We start from the raw sequence: 17,012 nt of genomic DNA on the forward strand, positions 1-17,012 counted from the left end.
ACAGCTCACCCAATCAGTACAGCGATAGCGGCACAAGAGGCGGGACTTGGCTGGGGCGCGCACTTCCGTTAGTCGGGGGGCGGGCAGACGCTTCTCTTCCTGAGCGCGGTGCTCGCGGATGTCAGATATCAGGCACTTTCAGTCGATGTGAGGGGAGACGGAACGAACGGAGACGGGGAGGAGGTTGAGGAGCAGGAGGCGTGGAAGGGGGTTTAGAAGCAACACTAAGGACCTGGAGAGAAATGGGAACGATGATGGAAGTAAAGTATCTTGATGCAAATGAATGGAAGTACCACGGAGAAGGCAACCGGAGTTTGGTGGTTTCTCACGTTCAGGTTGGTCTGTTAACAACGCCGCTAGGAGATAATAATAACTGCAGATGCTGTGGAAGCCTGCGTTAATAGATGTGAAGTTGGAAGAGCACAGCCGGTCAGGCAGCCTCTGAGGAGCAGGAAACTCAAGGCTTTAGGCCAAAACCCTTTATTAGGACTGGGGGAGGGGGAGAGGAGCCCAGAAGTAAATGGAGGGGCGGGGGAAAACTGTAAATGGGTTGGTGATAGGTGGGTGCAGATAGGGAGTTATTATGATTGGCAAGTGGAAGGATTCAGCGGACAGGTGTGTGGGAAGATGGCTCGATGGCGCTCAGTGGTTAGCACTGCTGCCTTACAGTGCTAGGAATCCCCTCGGGCGACTATCTGTGTGGAGTTTGCACATTCTCCCTGTGTCGTAGGTTTTCCTCCGGGTGCTCCGGTTTCCACCCGCAATCCAAAGATGAATGGTCATACTAAATTGTGTTCAGGGGTGTGTAGGCTACGTGCATTAGTCAGGGGCTAAATATAGGGTAGGGGAATGGGTCTGGATGGATTACTCTTTGGAGGGTTGGTGTGGATTTGGGCTGTAGCACCTGTTCCCACACTAGGGATTCTATGATTCTAAGATAGACCGGTTAGGTGAGCTCAAGGAGTAAGGGCTAGACATGGGATAAACCTAGGGGGAGGATGGACTTTGGAACTGATGAAGTCGATGTTAGAGGGCATTGGGCTGTAAGCTTCCCAGGTGAAATATAAGGTGTTCTTCCTCCAGTTTCTGTTTGGCCTCACTCTGATAGTAGAGGAGGCCAAGGTGGACATGTCATCTGGGAAGTGGGCGGGGCAAGTAAAGCGGATGGCCACCGGAAGTTTGGGTTGGTTAGTGCATACAGAATGAAATTGTCCCTGCGATAGCGTTTGGGCTCCCTGATATCGAGGAGACCACATGGGAGCAACAGATGCAATCAATGAGGTTAGATGACATGCAGGTGAATCGTTGTTAGATCTGGAAGGATTGTTTAGGGCCTTGGACGGAGGTGAAAGGGGTGGTGTAAGGGCAGGTGTTGCACCTCTTGCGGTTGCAGGGAAAGGTACTGGGTGTTGTGGAGAAGTTGGTGGGGAGAACAGAGTTGATAAGGGAGTTGTGGAGTGAGAGGTCCCTGCGGAAAGCAGATGGGTTGGGAAAGTGGTGGGGTCTGATTGTGGGTGATAGAAATGTCAGAGGGTTGATGAATTGGATTTGGAGGTTGGAGGGGTGGTAATGAAAAAGTGTATAAAGTATGAGCAGTTAAGTTTAGGGTTACTTGACAAAAGCTCAGCATGATTTTGACCAGATAAGAATTTGTAGTAAACAATGAGGTGCTGGAGGCAAGGATAGTGGTTTAAAGAGGTAAAGAACATCCATTGTGTAATGCCAGATGGCTTAATCTTTACTGTTGATGCTGGCTGATTGTAACAGTTACCCAATCAATACGGATGTTGCCTTATTCAGATGCTGCTCCCTGTAAGTGACTTATATAATTTTTTAAGAGTCTGCTGTTTGAGAGAAGACAGAGAACTCATGTCTTTGTCTTTGTGTACATGGGCGATTGCTGTCTCCATGGCTTGGAATAAAGGCAAAGAAGGTAGAGCCTTGCTGTGTCTCTGAGTCTTTGCTTCGACTGATAGAGGGATATGGAAACAGGATGGCAGTATGAGAGGACTGTGGGACTCTCTACTTGTTGGGGAGGCGTTTGATGGCAGTGATGTGGTTGAGGGCATCTTTAATTACAATATCAAACCCAGATAAGTTGAGTTCTATTGACTTGTTAGCTGTGCAGAAGGTTTGGAATGCCTAATCACCAGTGAAAGAATTAGCTGATGAAGAGAAAGAGGCCAACAGTGAAGAAAATGGCCCAACTGTATTAAAGATTGGCTTAACCAGAACTCCCAACAATGAGGTAATCCAACAATGGAGTAGTGAAAGTTTGTAAAATGTGGTTTCCCATGATAGTTGGCATCAGCACTTGGTCCGTGGTGATTCTGTGACTCTGTAAATACAAACATAGGTTTAGGACTGAACCAGGGTTGATTATGATAACAATATTACTGCCTGTGAACGATCATTTGGATAAACACTGTAGGAAACCTGTATCTGTGGGACAAGCAAAGATTTGATGCCTTCAGAGGATGGAAGTTGAGAGAACTGAATCAAGATGTAGGATAGATGGCAATAGCAGAGAAGCTATTGTTGTCAGTTCATTTTATTTCTGCATTACATTTGGTCCAAACAACTTATAGCAAAGCATTTCCAATCAAGCACACATTATAACCTTTTGTGACTGTTTACCCCTGATGTCCTCAAAGTATCTATCCTTGGTCTTGTCCTATTCATATATTTCATTAATTTCAATTTTTATTGATGTAACTGTGCACAAACATTCTGTAGCTTCTGTAAATGGGCTCCTAAATCTTTGTTGTGGTTCCTACTTTATCATGATCTCTCTATCTAGATGTCCCATGGATAGCTCAGTTTCTCTACTGCCACTCAAAACTTGAATAATTTTTGCTTCCTCGCTTAATGTCTTTTGAACCTCTCTGCTCCCATTTGCACTATTTACAACATCCAAAACTTTTGTGATCAGCAAACTTGGATATAGTTTTATTTTCCTTAGTCGTTTATAAATACAGTGAAAATGATCAATGCCATTAGTCAATGCTTCCCAACTTTTAAGTCGGCCAAAAAAAAGGACAATGGCTATGACAACAGCTTGCTTTGATTTTGTTTTTTAAATGTTTGAGGAACTTCATAAATAGCGTTTATACACATAAACATAATTTATCTACAGCTTTAGTAATGACCTCTCAAAATTAAGCGTTCTTCACTAGACATGACATGCCTGATCCCAATCCAAGATGACCAATCAGCTCATGATTTGTCCAAATGCTCATTTAGTTTGTCTATAATAGAATTTAGTAATTATTGAAAAATAAATGTGAAAATAACAGGTCTAAAAGTTAGTAGTTTATTATCTCCTGCACCCGTCATAATTAATGGAATAACTGGCTTATTCCTAACAGAAATCATGTGACATCAGGTTATAGTCCAACAGGTTTATTTGAAATCTTAGCATTGAGAGCGCTGCTCCTTTCAGGTGATGCGGAGGGAAGCATTCAAGCACACAAGTTGTCGGTGTAGAGATGGTCACCAGACGAATGACACTCTGGGAATTCTTCCACAAACTCCAAGATGTCAGCAGTGAGCCTCATGAGACAACTAACAGACCAGAACAGTCAGCAAAGAAATCTCAGTGCAGTAGCCAAAGAAGAAAGAGTTGATTTGAACCCCTCTGGAAGGTTGCTGCTGTAGGCTGTACATGTATGCTCCAGCTGTCAGGAGATGCATGCCCATCATCTCTATGCCTACATATTCTGTGCCCGTATGCTTTCCTCTACTTCATCTGATGAAGGAGCAGTGATATGAAAGCTTGTGATTTCAAATAAACCTGTTAGACTACAATCCAGTGCCGTGTGACTTTATCTACCCCAGTCCAACACTGGCATCTCTGCAACATTTTTTAATCCAAAGAAACGATTCCTGAATTCTGAGTTTGGAATATTGGCAGGTGTACCACTTCCTTTGCTTATAAATCAAATTGTGGAAGCTATTGCATCCAAGAGATTTACTTATCTCTTTTAGTTGGAGTTGTATTAAATCTACTGAATTACTCCTTGAGCTTTTAGAGAATCTCTGGTCCTTTGCTGCAATCCACTCTGCACATACTGATGTCACTCTGCTCCTGCACTCTTTACCGTTTGTTTATTAATTTTTCAATTTAACTTCCAGAAAGACTGCTTGATATTTTTGTGAATTAAGCTACTAACAATTGCTTCGTAGTACAAAAGTTGAGGATTGCCTAAAACAAAATTGTTGCTGAAGATTTTCATCTTGCACTCATCAGGATGCATGAAAGAATACCAAATTTCAAAGGAGCAATTTATAATTGACGACAAGGCATAGGGGTTGATTTACTAAAAATTGACTATGATCAAGGCATTGCCATGGATAATGTATCAGGAATCAATGTTTCTCTGTCCTTTTGTTAATTTAAAAAAAGATGCAATGCATGGACATGTTCCTTTTATCTGCAGAGGACAGATCCCTTGAAATATATTTTGCTCTTAGCAAGCAGAATTATAATATTGAGATGCAGAATTAAGCCATGTTGCAAATTTGACTGATCTAAATTGTTTGTTAGCATAATTTTTAGTACATGCTGGATTGTTCAGTAAATGTTTTCAATTGCAGAATTATCTAAAATCAGTTAATTTTCTAATGTATGTAGAATAGGCAGATTGTGTACAATCAATGCTTTTGGCTATTCTGAGCAGAAACAGGGTCTGTCAATCATTGAGAACTGTCATTATCATACCCGCTTTTATGATTTCATTTTAGAAATTAATTTGTTTTGTGGTTCATTAAATAGGTTTTGAAATAAGAGCAGAAATTGCTGGAAATAATTTGCATAATTTGAGGATAGCAACTTTAATGTTTCAGGTCATGTTTCATCAGAGCTGTGAAAGAGAAGTGTAACAGATTTTCAGCAGGGACGAAGTCTTGGTAGTAAGGATTGGGAAGCAAAAGAGAAGGTTTATAATAGTACTTAAAGTAATCATAATACTCTGATGCATATTAGTTCAGTGATGTGAGTGCATTGAATTGGAGTTACGATGAAAAGTCATAGATCTAAAATTTGACTCTCTGCTTCCACAAATACTGCTAGGCCTGAGGTATTTCCAGTGCTTGCTGTTTTTATTGCAGATTTCCAAGATCTGCATTATTATATGCCTTTGTTATTTGGCTAACATGTCATCTTGTTTTACCAAGTTGCTCGGTACTCAAGGTTAAGGAAGTTAAATATATTTTTTTCTTTAAATTGGTGATGTCAACATCTTGAAGTCATAAAGAAGAGTTAAAATTCCATGTGAGATAACCAGGATATGTCATTTTATAAGCACTGTTTATCGTCTCCCTAATGTAACACCTAAAATGTTAAGTAAGCAATTGATATAAAAGATTACAGATGAAATGACATAGCGCATGATAAGGAAATTATTTTTGAAAAGTCAATAGATCTGTTGTTGGCTTTTCTCACTCATTCACTTGTGGGAGGTGAATGTTGCTTGGGATTGCCCATCCCTACTTGCCCTTGAGAAGCTGGTGATGAGCTGGTTGATAGGGGATTTAGTAATGATAACACTATTAAATATCAAGGACCTATTCTTATTGGAGATGGTCATAGTTTGGCATTTGCATTGGGTCAGTGTTAGTTGCCACTTGTCAGGCCAAGTTTGGACCCTGTTCAGGTATTGTTACGTTTGAACATGGACTTTTTCAGTATCTGAGGAGTCGAAAATGGTACTGAATATTGTGTAATCATTGGCAAACATCTCCACTTTTGTCCTATGATGGAGAGAAAGTCAGTGATGAAGCAGCTGAAGGTGGCTGGAACTAGACCACTATCCTGAGGAACTCCTGCAGAGATACTCTGGATTGAAGTGACTAACCTATATCAACTGTAACCATCTTTCTATGTGTCAGGTTTGACAAGAATCAATAGAGGGTTTTCCCCTGATTCTTGTAGAGTCCAGTTTGCTTGGTAACTCTGATGCTACACTCTGTTAAATGTGGCATTGATATCAAGGGCTGGCACTCTCACCTCACCTCTGACATTCAGCTCTTTCTCGTTGTCCATGTTTAAACCAAGGCTGTAATTATATCAGAAGTTCAGTGAGAAAGTTGTTGCTGAGGGGTGCTGCTTGATAGCATTGTTGATGACACCTTCCATCACCTTTACTGATGATCAAGAGTTGGCTGATGGTGCAGTAATTGTCTGGGTTGGATTTCTCCTCTTTTGAACAGGACATAACTAGGTGATTTTCACACTGTTGGGTAGATGACAGTATTGTACTTGTACTGGAGCAGCTTGACTTGGTGTGGCAAGTTCTGGAGCACAAGTCTTCAGTACTCTTGCTGGAATGTTGTTAGGGCCCATAGGCTTTGCAGGATCCAATGCTTTCGTATGTTTCTGGATAACACACGGAGTGAATCAAATTGGTTGTAGATGGGCATCTGTGATGCTCAGAACTATGGAGGAGGCTAAGATAGATTATCCACTTGTCATTTATGGCTGAAGATTGCCATGAATGCTTCAGCCTAGTCCTTACACTGATGGATTGGGCTCTTCTATCATTGAGGATAAGAATATTTGTTGAGCTACTTCCCCCAGTGAGTTGTTTAATTGTCCACCATCATTCATGACTGTAGAGCTTAGATGTGATCTGATGGCTGTGTGATTGCTTAGCTCTATCACTTGCTGCCATGCAAGATGTCCTCTTTGGTAGCTTCACCTTGGATTACACCTAATTTTTAGATAACCCTGGTGCTGCTCCTGGTATGCCCACTAGCACTCTCCATTGAGTTACTGTTGTTCCTCTAGCTTGATGGTAATGGTAGGAAGGGAGTTATGCTAGGCCATGAGGTCGCAGATTGTGCTGGAGTATGATTCTGCTGCTGTTGATAGCCAACAGCCGACAGTTGCTAGATGTGTTCAAAATCTGTTCCATTTTGCATGATGAAGGGTATTCACAAAGTCAAGGTTGGACTTCGTCTTCCTGAGAATTGTGACAGTTGTCAGTCTTTACTGATATTGTAATGGATCGATGCTTTTCCAGAAGGCAGGTGGGGTTAAATATGTGTTTTTCTCTTATTTGTTCCCAAATCACGTGTTGGTGATGCAGTCGAGCAGGAGAAAGTGAGGTCTGCAGATGCTGGAGATCAGAGCTGGAAATGTGTTGCTGGAAAAGCGCAGCAGGTCAGGCAGCATCCAGGGAACAGGAGAATCGACGTTTCGGGCATAAGCCCTTCTTCAGGAAGCAATCGAGCAGCCATGTCATTTAGAACCTGACCAACTTGATCAGTAATGTTGCTGCTAAGCCACCTCTTGGTGGTGGACATTGAAATCCCCTACCCAGAGTACATTCTGTACCCTTGGTGTTTTCTCCACATATTGCTCAACATGGAGGAATACTGGTCCAGAATCAATGTTGAGAACCCCTAGGGCATCTCTAACCTGACTGTATTTCATTGTGCGGCCACCCCTGCTGGGTCTGACCAGCCTGTGGTACAGGATACACACGACGAATGGGGGGAGCTGTGGATAAAGGGGATAGGTGAAGATAGGTAGAGGGTACGACCTGGTTGGGAGGAATGAATCCGGTTGGTGGGAGGGAGGTTCTTTGAAATTGGAGAACTGGATGTTGAGTCCTCTGGCCTGTAGGTTGCCCAGGCAGAAGATAAGATGTTGTTCCTCCAATAGGTGCTGTCGTTTGATTTGGCAATGAAGGAGTCCAAGGATGGTCATGTCAGAAAGGTGGTTGTTGGGGGAATTGCAATGGGCAGTGACTGGGATGTCTGGTCGGCCCCTGCCGATCCGGCTGCGATACTTAGTGAGCCGTTCCCTAACTTTACATTTGATTTCCCCGTGGAGAGAAGACCACATCGGGGGTACCTGATGTGGTAAACTAGGTTGAAAGGGAGGCAGGTGAACCTGGAAGGACTGTTTGAGACCCTGGATGGAGGTGAGGAGGGTGGTGTACTGGCAGGTATTGCATTTTTTTCTGGTTGCAGTGGAAAGTAGATGGTGATTCAGTGGAAGGGGTGGCATGAACCAAAGACTGTTGGAGGGAGCGGTCCTTGTGGAAGAATGAGAGGGGTGGGGAAGGGAAGATGTTCTTGGTGGTGGGGTCTATTTGGAGTTGGCAGAATGATGCGTTGGATGTGGAGACTGGTGGGGTGATAGGTGAGGACAAAGGGAACTCTGAACTTATTGCGTTGTGGGGGAGGGGGTGGTTTTGAGCACTTGTTGGACCTTGTCTTCCGTATGGGAACCCTACAGCCTGGAGGACTCAACATTAACATCTCCAATTTCAATAACCTCCTTCCCCATTTCCTGACTGACTCCTTTCCCAGCCCCTCTCCCTTCCGGTCACTGCTCCCTGCCATCACCTGGATTAATTCCTTCCATCGACCAACCAAGTCATACCCTCAACCTGTCTTCACCTATCCCCACTTCACCACCCTGCCCCTGCTTCCCCCTTTATCTGCAGATCCTCCCACATCCACCACCAGTCCTGAAGAAGTGTTACACTGGAAATGTCAACTTCTCCACCTCCTGATGCTGTCTGGCTTGCTATGTTCTTCAGCCTCCTGCCTTTCTACTTTGGATTCCAGTATCTGCAGTTTTTTTTGTCTTTGACTATTCTGTATATCAGCTAACTTTGACACGAGGCTCCAGATTTAGTAACAAGCACTTGGGCTAATCAGAAATTTGGCTTATAAGGGAATGTAATGTTTGTTATTTGTACCTTTAAGTATTGAGGGGATTGGATGATCAGAGCTAAACTAATTGTCTTAGCAGTTACAGTGGTAATGTGCTTATACTGCTTGTTAATGTCAGAAGTTGCATGACACTAGATTATAGTCTAACAGGTTTATTTAAAATCACAAACTTTCGGACGACTGCCCCTTCCTCGGGTGAAGACTTCAAAAGCTTGTGACTTCAAATCAACTTTTTTTGGACTATAATCTGATGGCATGTGACTTATGACTTTGTCCATCCTCGTCCAACACTGGCACCTCCACATCATGGCTGCTTGTTAATGGTTAAAAGATGTAGTTGTGTTAAAGCTAATAGAGGTGAGAGCTGCATTGTCTCAGGATAATGGTGGATGTTGCCAAAATCCTATTTCATGCCTCTCATTTGCTCATCCTCTCTGCAGTCCTGACTCAAATAAACACAGCTTGCAAGAACTTTGATTTTGATGGATAGTTACAAGGGCTGAGCCTCCTCCATTGCTACCTTCTACAATCCCCTACATCTGGTTTGTTTACAGTCACACTCTCCTGTGCCTGACCATAAATCCAATCTGAAATACTCACGTCTGTACAGACCAGTTAGGGGCAGGAGTCCGCCATTTGGCCTCTTCTGCTGACACTTAATGTAGATATGGTTGCAGTGGATCACAAATGTGTCCACCAACTTCCACATGCTGCAGTTGCAACATAATCTTAATTCCTGCATTTTCTTTGTGCTTAATTTAGAATATATTTCAGTTCTGCCCAAGACATTATTGCAGGACAAGCTCAAGGCTAAACTAGGCCCAGCAATTTTTCAGCTGCTTAATCTATGACCTTGTGTACACGATATGGTCAGAAGTGAGGATATTTACCGATTGTACACTGTTCCGTACCAGTTGAGTGTCTTTGAATTTTGAAATGTTCACATGTAGCAATAACTGGATGAAGTACAGGCATTGGCTGGCAAGTGACCAATAAATTTTGCACAACCTAAGTGCTAGGCAATGACCAGTCCTTCGAAGGAACAGTTTAGCTGTCACTGCTTGATGTTCAAGCACGTGTTCATTATTGAATTCTCTCCTCTTCTCCACCTACTCCTTTACCACATCCATCCCATTTATCTCTCAGCCCCCTTGGCCCACAAGCCTCATCCCTGATGAAGGTCTTATGCCTGAAACATTGACTCTACTGCTCCTCCGATACTGTCTGACCTGTGCTTTTCCAGCATACGAATAGCAACGATTTAGAGCCATATAGGCCAAGTGCTGTCAAATGGGACTAAAGTAATTTACGATATCTGGTCTGCATGGACACATTGGGCCGAGAGGTCTGTTTGAAGCATGTTGCTGAAGAGGAGAGTGAGAAATGGGATATTGTACACTTTGGTAGGAATTACATAGTTATGGAAGAGATAAGGCTTTACAGAGGGAATGTAAGAGATTAGGTATAAGATTATAGAACAGTCTCAGAAGTAATCTCTGGTTTACTCCTGGTGCACAGCTCAAATGAGGGAAAGAATAAAAGGATAAAGGAGATAAATCAGTTGCTGAAAAGGTGGTGTAATGTTCATGGATCTCTTCTGGGGCAGAAAAGACCTGTTCAGAAAGGGAACAATGCTGGAATCTGCATTGAAAATAGCAAATGCTGGAGATCACAGTGGGTTGGGCAGCATCCAGAGAGAGAGCAAGCTAATGTTTCGAATCGAGATGACTCTTCATCAGAGATGGGTTTCACTTGTGCTGCAAAAGGGTCCAGTATTCTAGTGGGAAGATTTGCTAATTCTATTAATGGAAATGTAAATTATTAAGGGGTTGAGAGGCAGTATTAAATAGTTAAAGTGTGGCATTGGAAAAGCACAGCAGGTTAGGCAGCATCCGAAGAGCAGGAGAATTGACGTTACGGGCATATGCGTTTATTTGGGGAAGGGGCTGAGAGAGAAACTAGGGAGGTGGGGGTGAGGTACCTGGGGAGGTGATGGGTCAGTAGGCTAGGTGGATCAGACAGGTGGCAGGGAAGGTGGACAGAAAGGAGAGTGTGTGTTGCTGGAAAAGCATAGCAGGTCAGGCAGCATCCGAGGAGCAGGAGTAACGATGTTTCGGGCTGGAGTCCTTCATCAGGAATGAGGCTGCTGCTTGGATGCTGCCTGACCTGCTGTGCTTTTCCAGCAACACACTCTCGACTCTGATCTCCAGCATCTGCAGACCTCACTTTGTCCTAGATGGACAGAGAGGACAGTTCAAGACAGCGGTGCCGAATCGAGGGTTTGGTCTGGAATAATGTGGGGGGAAGGGGAGATGAGGAAACTGGTGAAATTGATGTTGATGCCATGTTGTTGGAGGGTCCCAAGGTGGAAGATGAGGAATTCTTCCTCTGGGCATTGGGTGGCTTGGATTTGGTCGTGGAGGAGGCCCAGGACTTTTATGTTCTTGGCGGAGTGAGAGGGGGTGTTGATGTGGTCAGTGGGGTTGTTTGCCACATGCATCCCAGAAATGTTCCCTGAAACGTTCTGTGAATTGGTGTCCTATCTCCCCAGTGCGGAGGAGACCACATCAAGAGCAACAGACTCAGTAGATGAGGTGTTTGGATGTGCAGAAAAGTCTCTGTCGCATGTGGAAGAATCCTTTAGGGTCTTGGATGGAGGTGAGGGGGAAGGTGTGAGCGCAGGTGTGGCGGCAAGGGAAGGTGCTGGGAGTTGAGGCTGTGATGGTGGGGGTGGGGGGGCATGGACCGAATGAGGGAGTTGTGGAGGGAATGGTCTCTGCAGAATTCTAAGTAGCCGAGTAAATAGCAAGATAACTGAGAATGGTTTTGAATCTGAAAATAAGTAAATTAGAAAAGACAGAGAGCAAGCCAAAGAACCAAGTAACTCTGAAGAATTAAACTGCATTTATTTCAATGCAAGGGGCCTTACAGCTAAGGCTGGTGAACTCACCATGTTTGGGAACATGGGATTGGAACATCACCTTGACCTCTTTCCACCTATCACATTTCCGACGCCCCTCCCCCAAGTCCCTCCTCCCTATCTTTTATCTTAGCCTGCTGGACCAACGTTCCTCATTCCTGAAGAAGGGCTAATGTCTGAAACGTTGATTCTCCTGTTCCCTAGATGCTGCCTGACCTGCTGCGCTTTTCCAGCAACACATTTCCATCTCTGATCTCCAGCATCTGCAGACCTCACTTTCTCCTCAAAGATTGGAACATCATAACCATTTACAGAAGGTTAGCTGAGAGATTGAGCTACCAGTCATGTCCATGTTCTGAGTTTTAGATGCAATAGGAAAGGTAGAAAGCACAACAACAGAGGAAGAGACTGGCTTTATTGATTAAGGAAAACATTACTGCTGTAACGAGAGAAGATAGTTCTGAAAAATCATTCAGTGAAAATGTATGGGTTGAAATTATAAAGAAAAAAGCAATGATCACTTTGGGATTGTACTATAGACCCCGCAATAGTTAGAGAAATTGAGGACCAAACCAGTAGAGAGATCTCAGATATATGTAAGAATAATGTCATGGGTGATTTTAATTATTCAAACACGGGCTCAGACTACCATAGTATTAAAGGTTTGGATGGTGAAGAATTTGTTAAAGGCGTTCAAGCAAATGTTCTTGATCAACATGAGTGTTTGTATGAGAGAAGTGCAAAACTTGACCTTTTCTTGCGTAATAAGACAGGGCAAGTGGTGAACTGATAAGGCAACATTTTGGGTCTCATGACCTTAATTCTGTTTGCTTTAAAATAGTTATAGAAAAGGCTAAGCCTCCCATTTAAAAATTAGAGTTTTCATTGGAGTAAGGCAAATGTTAATGGTATGAGACAAAACTTCTCAAAAGTTGGTTGAAGTTGACTTTTACATGAGATCGGCTTTTATTTGAGTACATATGATATGTACATTTGGAAAGGCAAGGAATGATTAGGGATATTCAACATGGTTTTGTGTGAGGAAAATAGGGTCTCAAACTTGACTGAGTTTTTTGAGGAATGAACCAAGAAAACTGATGAGGGCAGAGTGGTAGACATTATTTACTTGGCCTTTAGTGTTGTGTGTGTTGCTGGGAAAGTCCAGCAGGTCAGGCAACATCTGAGGAGCGGGAGAATCTATTTTTCAGGCATAAGCCAGTACCCTTCCACCGACACCCTTACCTGCCTGGCTGAACTTTGCCAGCAACACACTCTCGACTCTGTTCTCCAGCATCTGTAGTCCTCACTTTCTCCTTACTTGGAATTTAGTGAAGCTTTTGACAAGGTTTCACATGGTAAACTAATTAGTAAAGTTAGATCACATGGGATTCAGGGTGAGCTTGCCACTTGGATATAAAATTAGCTTATCGACAGGAGACAGTAATGATGGATTGTATTTCGGACTGGAGGCCTGTGACCAGCAGTGTTCTGAAGGGGTTGGTTCTGGATCCACTGTTTGTCATTTTATGTAAATGATTTACATGAGCATATAGGAGGCATGGTTAATAAGTTTGCGGATGCCACCAAAATTGGTGATGTAGTGGACAATGGATATCTAAGATTACAGAGTTCTGGATTAATTGGGTCAATAGGCTGAAGAGTGGCGATTGAAGTTTAATTTGGATGAGTTTGAGGTATTGTGTTCTGCTAAAACGAACAAGGGAAGGGCTTACACAATTAAAGGTAGGGCCTAGAGTAGTGTTAGAAAGCATAGGACATTAGAGTGCAGTACAGGTTTTTCGACACTCGATGGTTCCATGGGTTAGTGCAGCAAGCTAAAGCCTATCTATACTACACTATTCCATTTTCACCCATATGTTTATCCAATGACCATTTAAATGCATGATTCTACCACTGTTGGAGACAGGGTGTTCTATCTATGATATCTATCCAATATCTATCACCTTAAAGCTATGTCTCTTCATGCTAGCCATCTCCATCTGAGGAAAAAGGCTCTCCCTGTCCACCCTGTCGAACCCTCTGATTATCTTATGTCTCTATTAAGTCACCTCTCAACCTTCTTCTCGCTAACAAAAACAGCCTCAAGTCCCTCAGCCTTTCCTCATAAGACCTTCCACAGTAAGTTGTCTCTGAACCCCTCTCCAATGCTTCCACATATTTCCTACAATGTGGTGACCAGAACTGTATACAATATTCCAAGTGCGGCCACATCAGAGCTTTGTACAGCTGCAACATAACCTCGTGGTTCTGAAACTCAATCCTTCTACCAACACACTGTATGCTTTCTTAACAATCCTATCAATCTGGATGGCAACTTTTCAGGTATCTATGTACATGGACACTGAGATCTCTATGCTCATCTACTCTGCCAAGAATCTTACCATTTGCCCAGTACTCCTTTATTCCTGTTGCTCTTTCCAAAGTGAATCACACTTTTCCACATTAAGCTCCATTTGCTACCACTCAGCCTAACTCTGCAGCTTATCTATGCCCCTCTGTCACCTGCAGCATCCTTTGAGACTGTCCACAACTGATCTTGGTATCAAATTTATTTGATTTCCCATCAAATTTATTAACCCATTCTCTTATGCCCTCATCCAGGAGAAATTGAGGACTGCAGATACTGGAGGTTGGAGTTGAGAATGTTATGCTGGAAAAGTACAGCACGTCAGGCAGCATCCGAGGAGTAGGAGAGTCAACATTTTGGGCAAAAGCCCTTAATCAGGAATGAGGCTTGTGGGCCGGTGGCATTTGGGGGTGGTTAGAGATAAATGGGAGGGGGGTGGCGGGCTGAGGGGGAAGGTAGCTGAGAACAGAAAGACCTTGGGTTCAGTTACATAATTCTTTGAAGTTTGTGTCACAGGGTGATTAAAAAGACATTTAGCATGTTTGCCTTCATTGCTCAGATCTTTGAGTTTAGGAGTTGGGATGTTATATTGAAGTTGTACACTAACTTGGTGAGGCCTCTGGAGTACTGTATCCAGTTCTGGTCACCCTGTTAAGGCAAGATGTTATTACGCTGCAAAGAGATTTACCAGGATATTACTGGGAATGGAGGCTTTGAGTTATAAGTAGAGGCTGGATAGGTTGGGATTTTTTTTCTCTGGAGCATCGGGGGTAGAGGGGTGACCTTAGAGGTTTATAAAATAATGAAGGGTGTACATAAGGTGAATGGCAATGTCTTTTCCCTAGGGTAGGTATTTCAAGACTCTGGAACATAGCTGTCAGTTGAGAGGAGAAAGATTTTAAAGAAAAGATGAGGGGCAATTTACCTTTACACAGTAGGTTCGTATTTGAAGTGAACTTCTAAAAGATGTGATAGATATGGGAAGAGACAAAGTTTGAAAGACATTCAAATAAGAGCATGAGAAAATGTTTGAAGGGATATGGGCCAAGCACAGGCAGATTGTTAGGTTCTTTTCCGAGGTTTCTCACACGAGATGCAATTTGCAAACACCAACTTCTGTAAACAGTTGAAGTTTATTAAAGCCTGTACAAGCTAGGTGACCTCCTTTGACGCACTTCGCAGGCGTGCAAAGTCGAGTCAGAAGAGTCCCCAAACAAAGGAAACACATCCCCTTTATACCCATCAGTTGGTAATGCCCACAGGTACTCCTGCCATTCCAAACCCCTCCCACTACCCGAATAACCACATGTTGCCCCAAGTACAGTGGTAGGATGAGGTAATCCCCTGGGATAATTAAATGCCCTAATCCTGGGGGATCGTTATGCAAATGATTTCCTGACTCCGTGATTCTTAAAGACGATGTAAGTGTGATATGTCCTAGCTTTGGGGCGACCCTGCAAACTAGTTCTTATTCTGCTACTTCCCCGGACAATGTTGGTGTGATATACTTTAGTATCAGGGATGATCACAGAAATGAATTTGATTGGCTGGGAATGGCCATGAAAGCATCCCTGAATGAAAGGGACTGAATGCGAGTTTAATTTGATTAAAGCAGTAGCGTAATAATGGCTGCTCAAATGAAGTGTAGATTACAATGGATAGACATCTAAATTCCTGCATACTGTCTGTGAGATAGAATTTAGTTTGAGATTATGGTTGGCATGGATTGGTTGGACCAAACAGTGTTTCCATGCTGTATGACTCTATGAATTTGTTGACTCCATGGAACTGAATGGTTGCATGTGTTCTGGAATAAGACGCATGACCATCTGAATTTTAAGTGTGAACACAGGTATAATGGCTTAATATTTGGCGTAGTGGCCAAATGCAACATGGAAATTTTTTGGCAATACACCGATTCATCTTTTTAATAAACATCTACTTCCACTGTGATAGATAAAATAAGGGTAAATTTACAAATAACCTTGATTATATTAGAGTGACTGCATTCTGTCTAAAACTTTAATTTTAATTTATTTGAATAAAATAGACATTATTTTCACTGCAATTCAGCCTTAACAATACATTCATTTTATCATTGCTAAATTGACGTGTGCACTAATCTCTGAAATTATTCATCCATGAGCTTTTAAGCCCTCTGCAGATTCAGAGGCGCATTGTTTTGTCACAGAATGCAGCATGTGATTTTTTTCAAATCTGTCCTGTTCTATGCAGTCAAAGAAAAGGTGGTAAGACCAATATTGTTTATGACATCAGCTGTTTTTAAAGTAGAGATATACTTCATTGTGATTTTGGATGGTATTTGCAAAAAAAAGAAAATTCTGGTTCAGTGACTTGCAGTATTCCTTTTTAGGCAGAAAGCTGTGACCATTTGCTGCATTTGAGTTTAGATGTGTATCAGCTGAATGGATCAAGAGTGCATCATTCATGTGTTGCACCCCATCGATGGTTTGAGTCTGGTTGTAATGCTTATTTTTAAGATGAGGACCATAGGATTTTTTTTTTGACAATTGAAAATTTCATTTGTTCTTAGTTATACCTACTGAAAGTGTAAATCACACTTGCAGCACAGTGTTGTGTCCTTACTTTGAGCGAGACGACCTGGGTTCAAGTCTTATCTGCTCCGAGGTGTGCAACGCCATCTTTAAATAGATTGATTAGAAAATATGTTCACCATCAATGGAAGAGTTACACGGCAGGACTCCTATTACACAGTTGTTTTGACCCTACCTATAAGCTGAGAAGCCTATGTTCAAATCCCACTAACTCCAGAGGTGTATAATAACATCTCTTAATTTGATGAGAAAATATCTTGAGTACATTCAACTCAATGCTTACACCTGTTGGCACCTGGCCTTTACGAGGTGGTGGTTAATATGTGGAAAAAATACCAAAGTGATTTAGTGATGCGGAAGGAAAATTCAATCGTGTGAAAGAGCACTTGTGTATGTAAAGAGAAAAAGAAAACTTGAATTCTTGTGTAGCAGTGGTAACGTCCCTAAAATTGAGCTAGGA

The 17,012-nt window shown here is 42.6% G+C and overlaps 1 protein-coding gene across 1 annotated transcript in view; it reads left to right on the forward strand.

The window, feature by feature from the left end:
• Positions 1-73: 73 nt before the first annotated feature.
• The window catches only part of ippk (inositol 1,3,4,5,6-pentakisphosphate 2-kinase), a 91,771-nt gene continuing 74,832 nt past the window's right edge, over positions 74-17,012 (forward strand). The window contains exon 1 of the mRNA XM_043707887.1: positions 74-335. Coding sequence (XP_043563822.1) covers positions 243-335 — 93 coding nt within the window. The 5' untranslated portion in view covers positions 74-242. The remainder of the gene's footprint in view (positions 336-17,012) is intronic.

This window comes from Chiloscyllium plagiosum, chromosome 18 (genome assembly GCF_004010195.1).
Source record: "Chiloscyllium plagiosum isolate BGI_BamShark_2017 chromosome 18, ASM401019v2, whole genome shotgun sequence".
Taxonomy (NCBI): Eukaryota; Metazoa; Chordata; class Chondrichthyes; order Orectolobiformes; family Hemiscylliidae; genus Chiloscyllium; species Chiloscyllium plagiosum.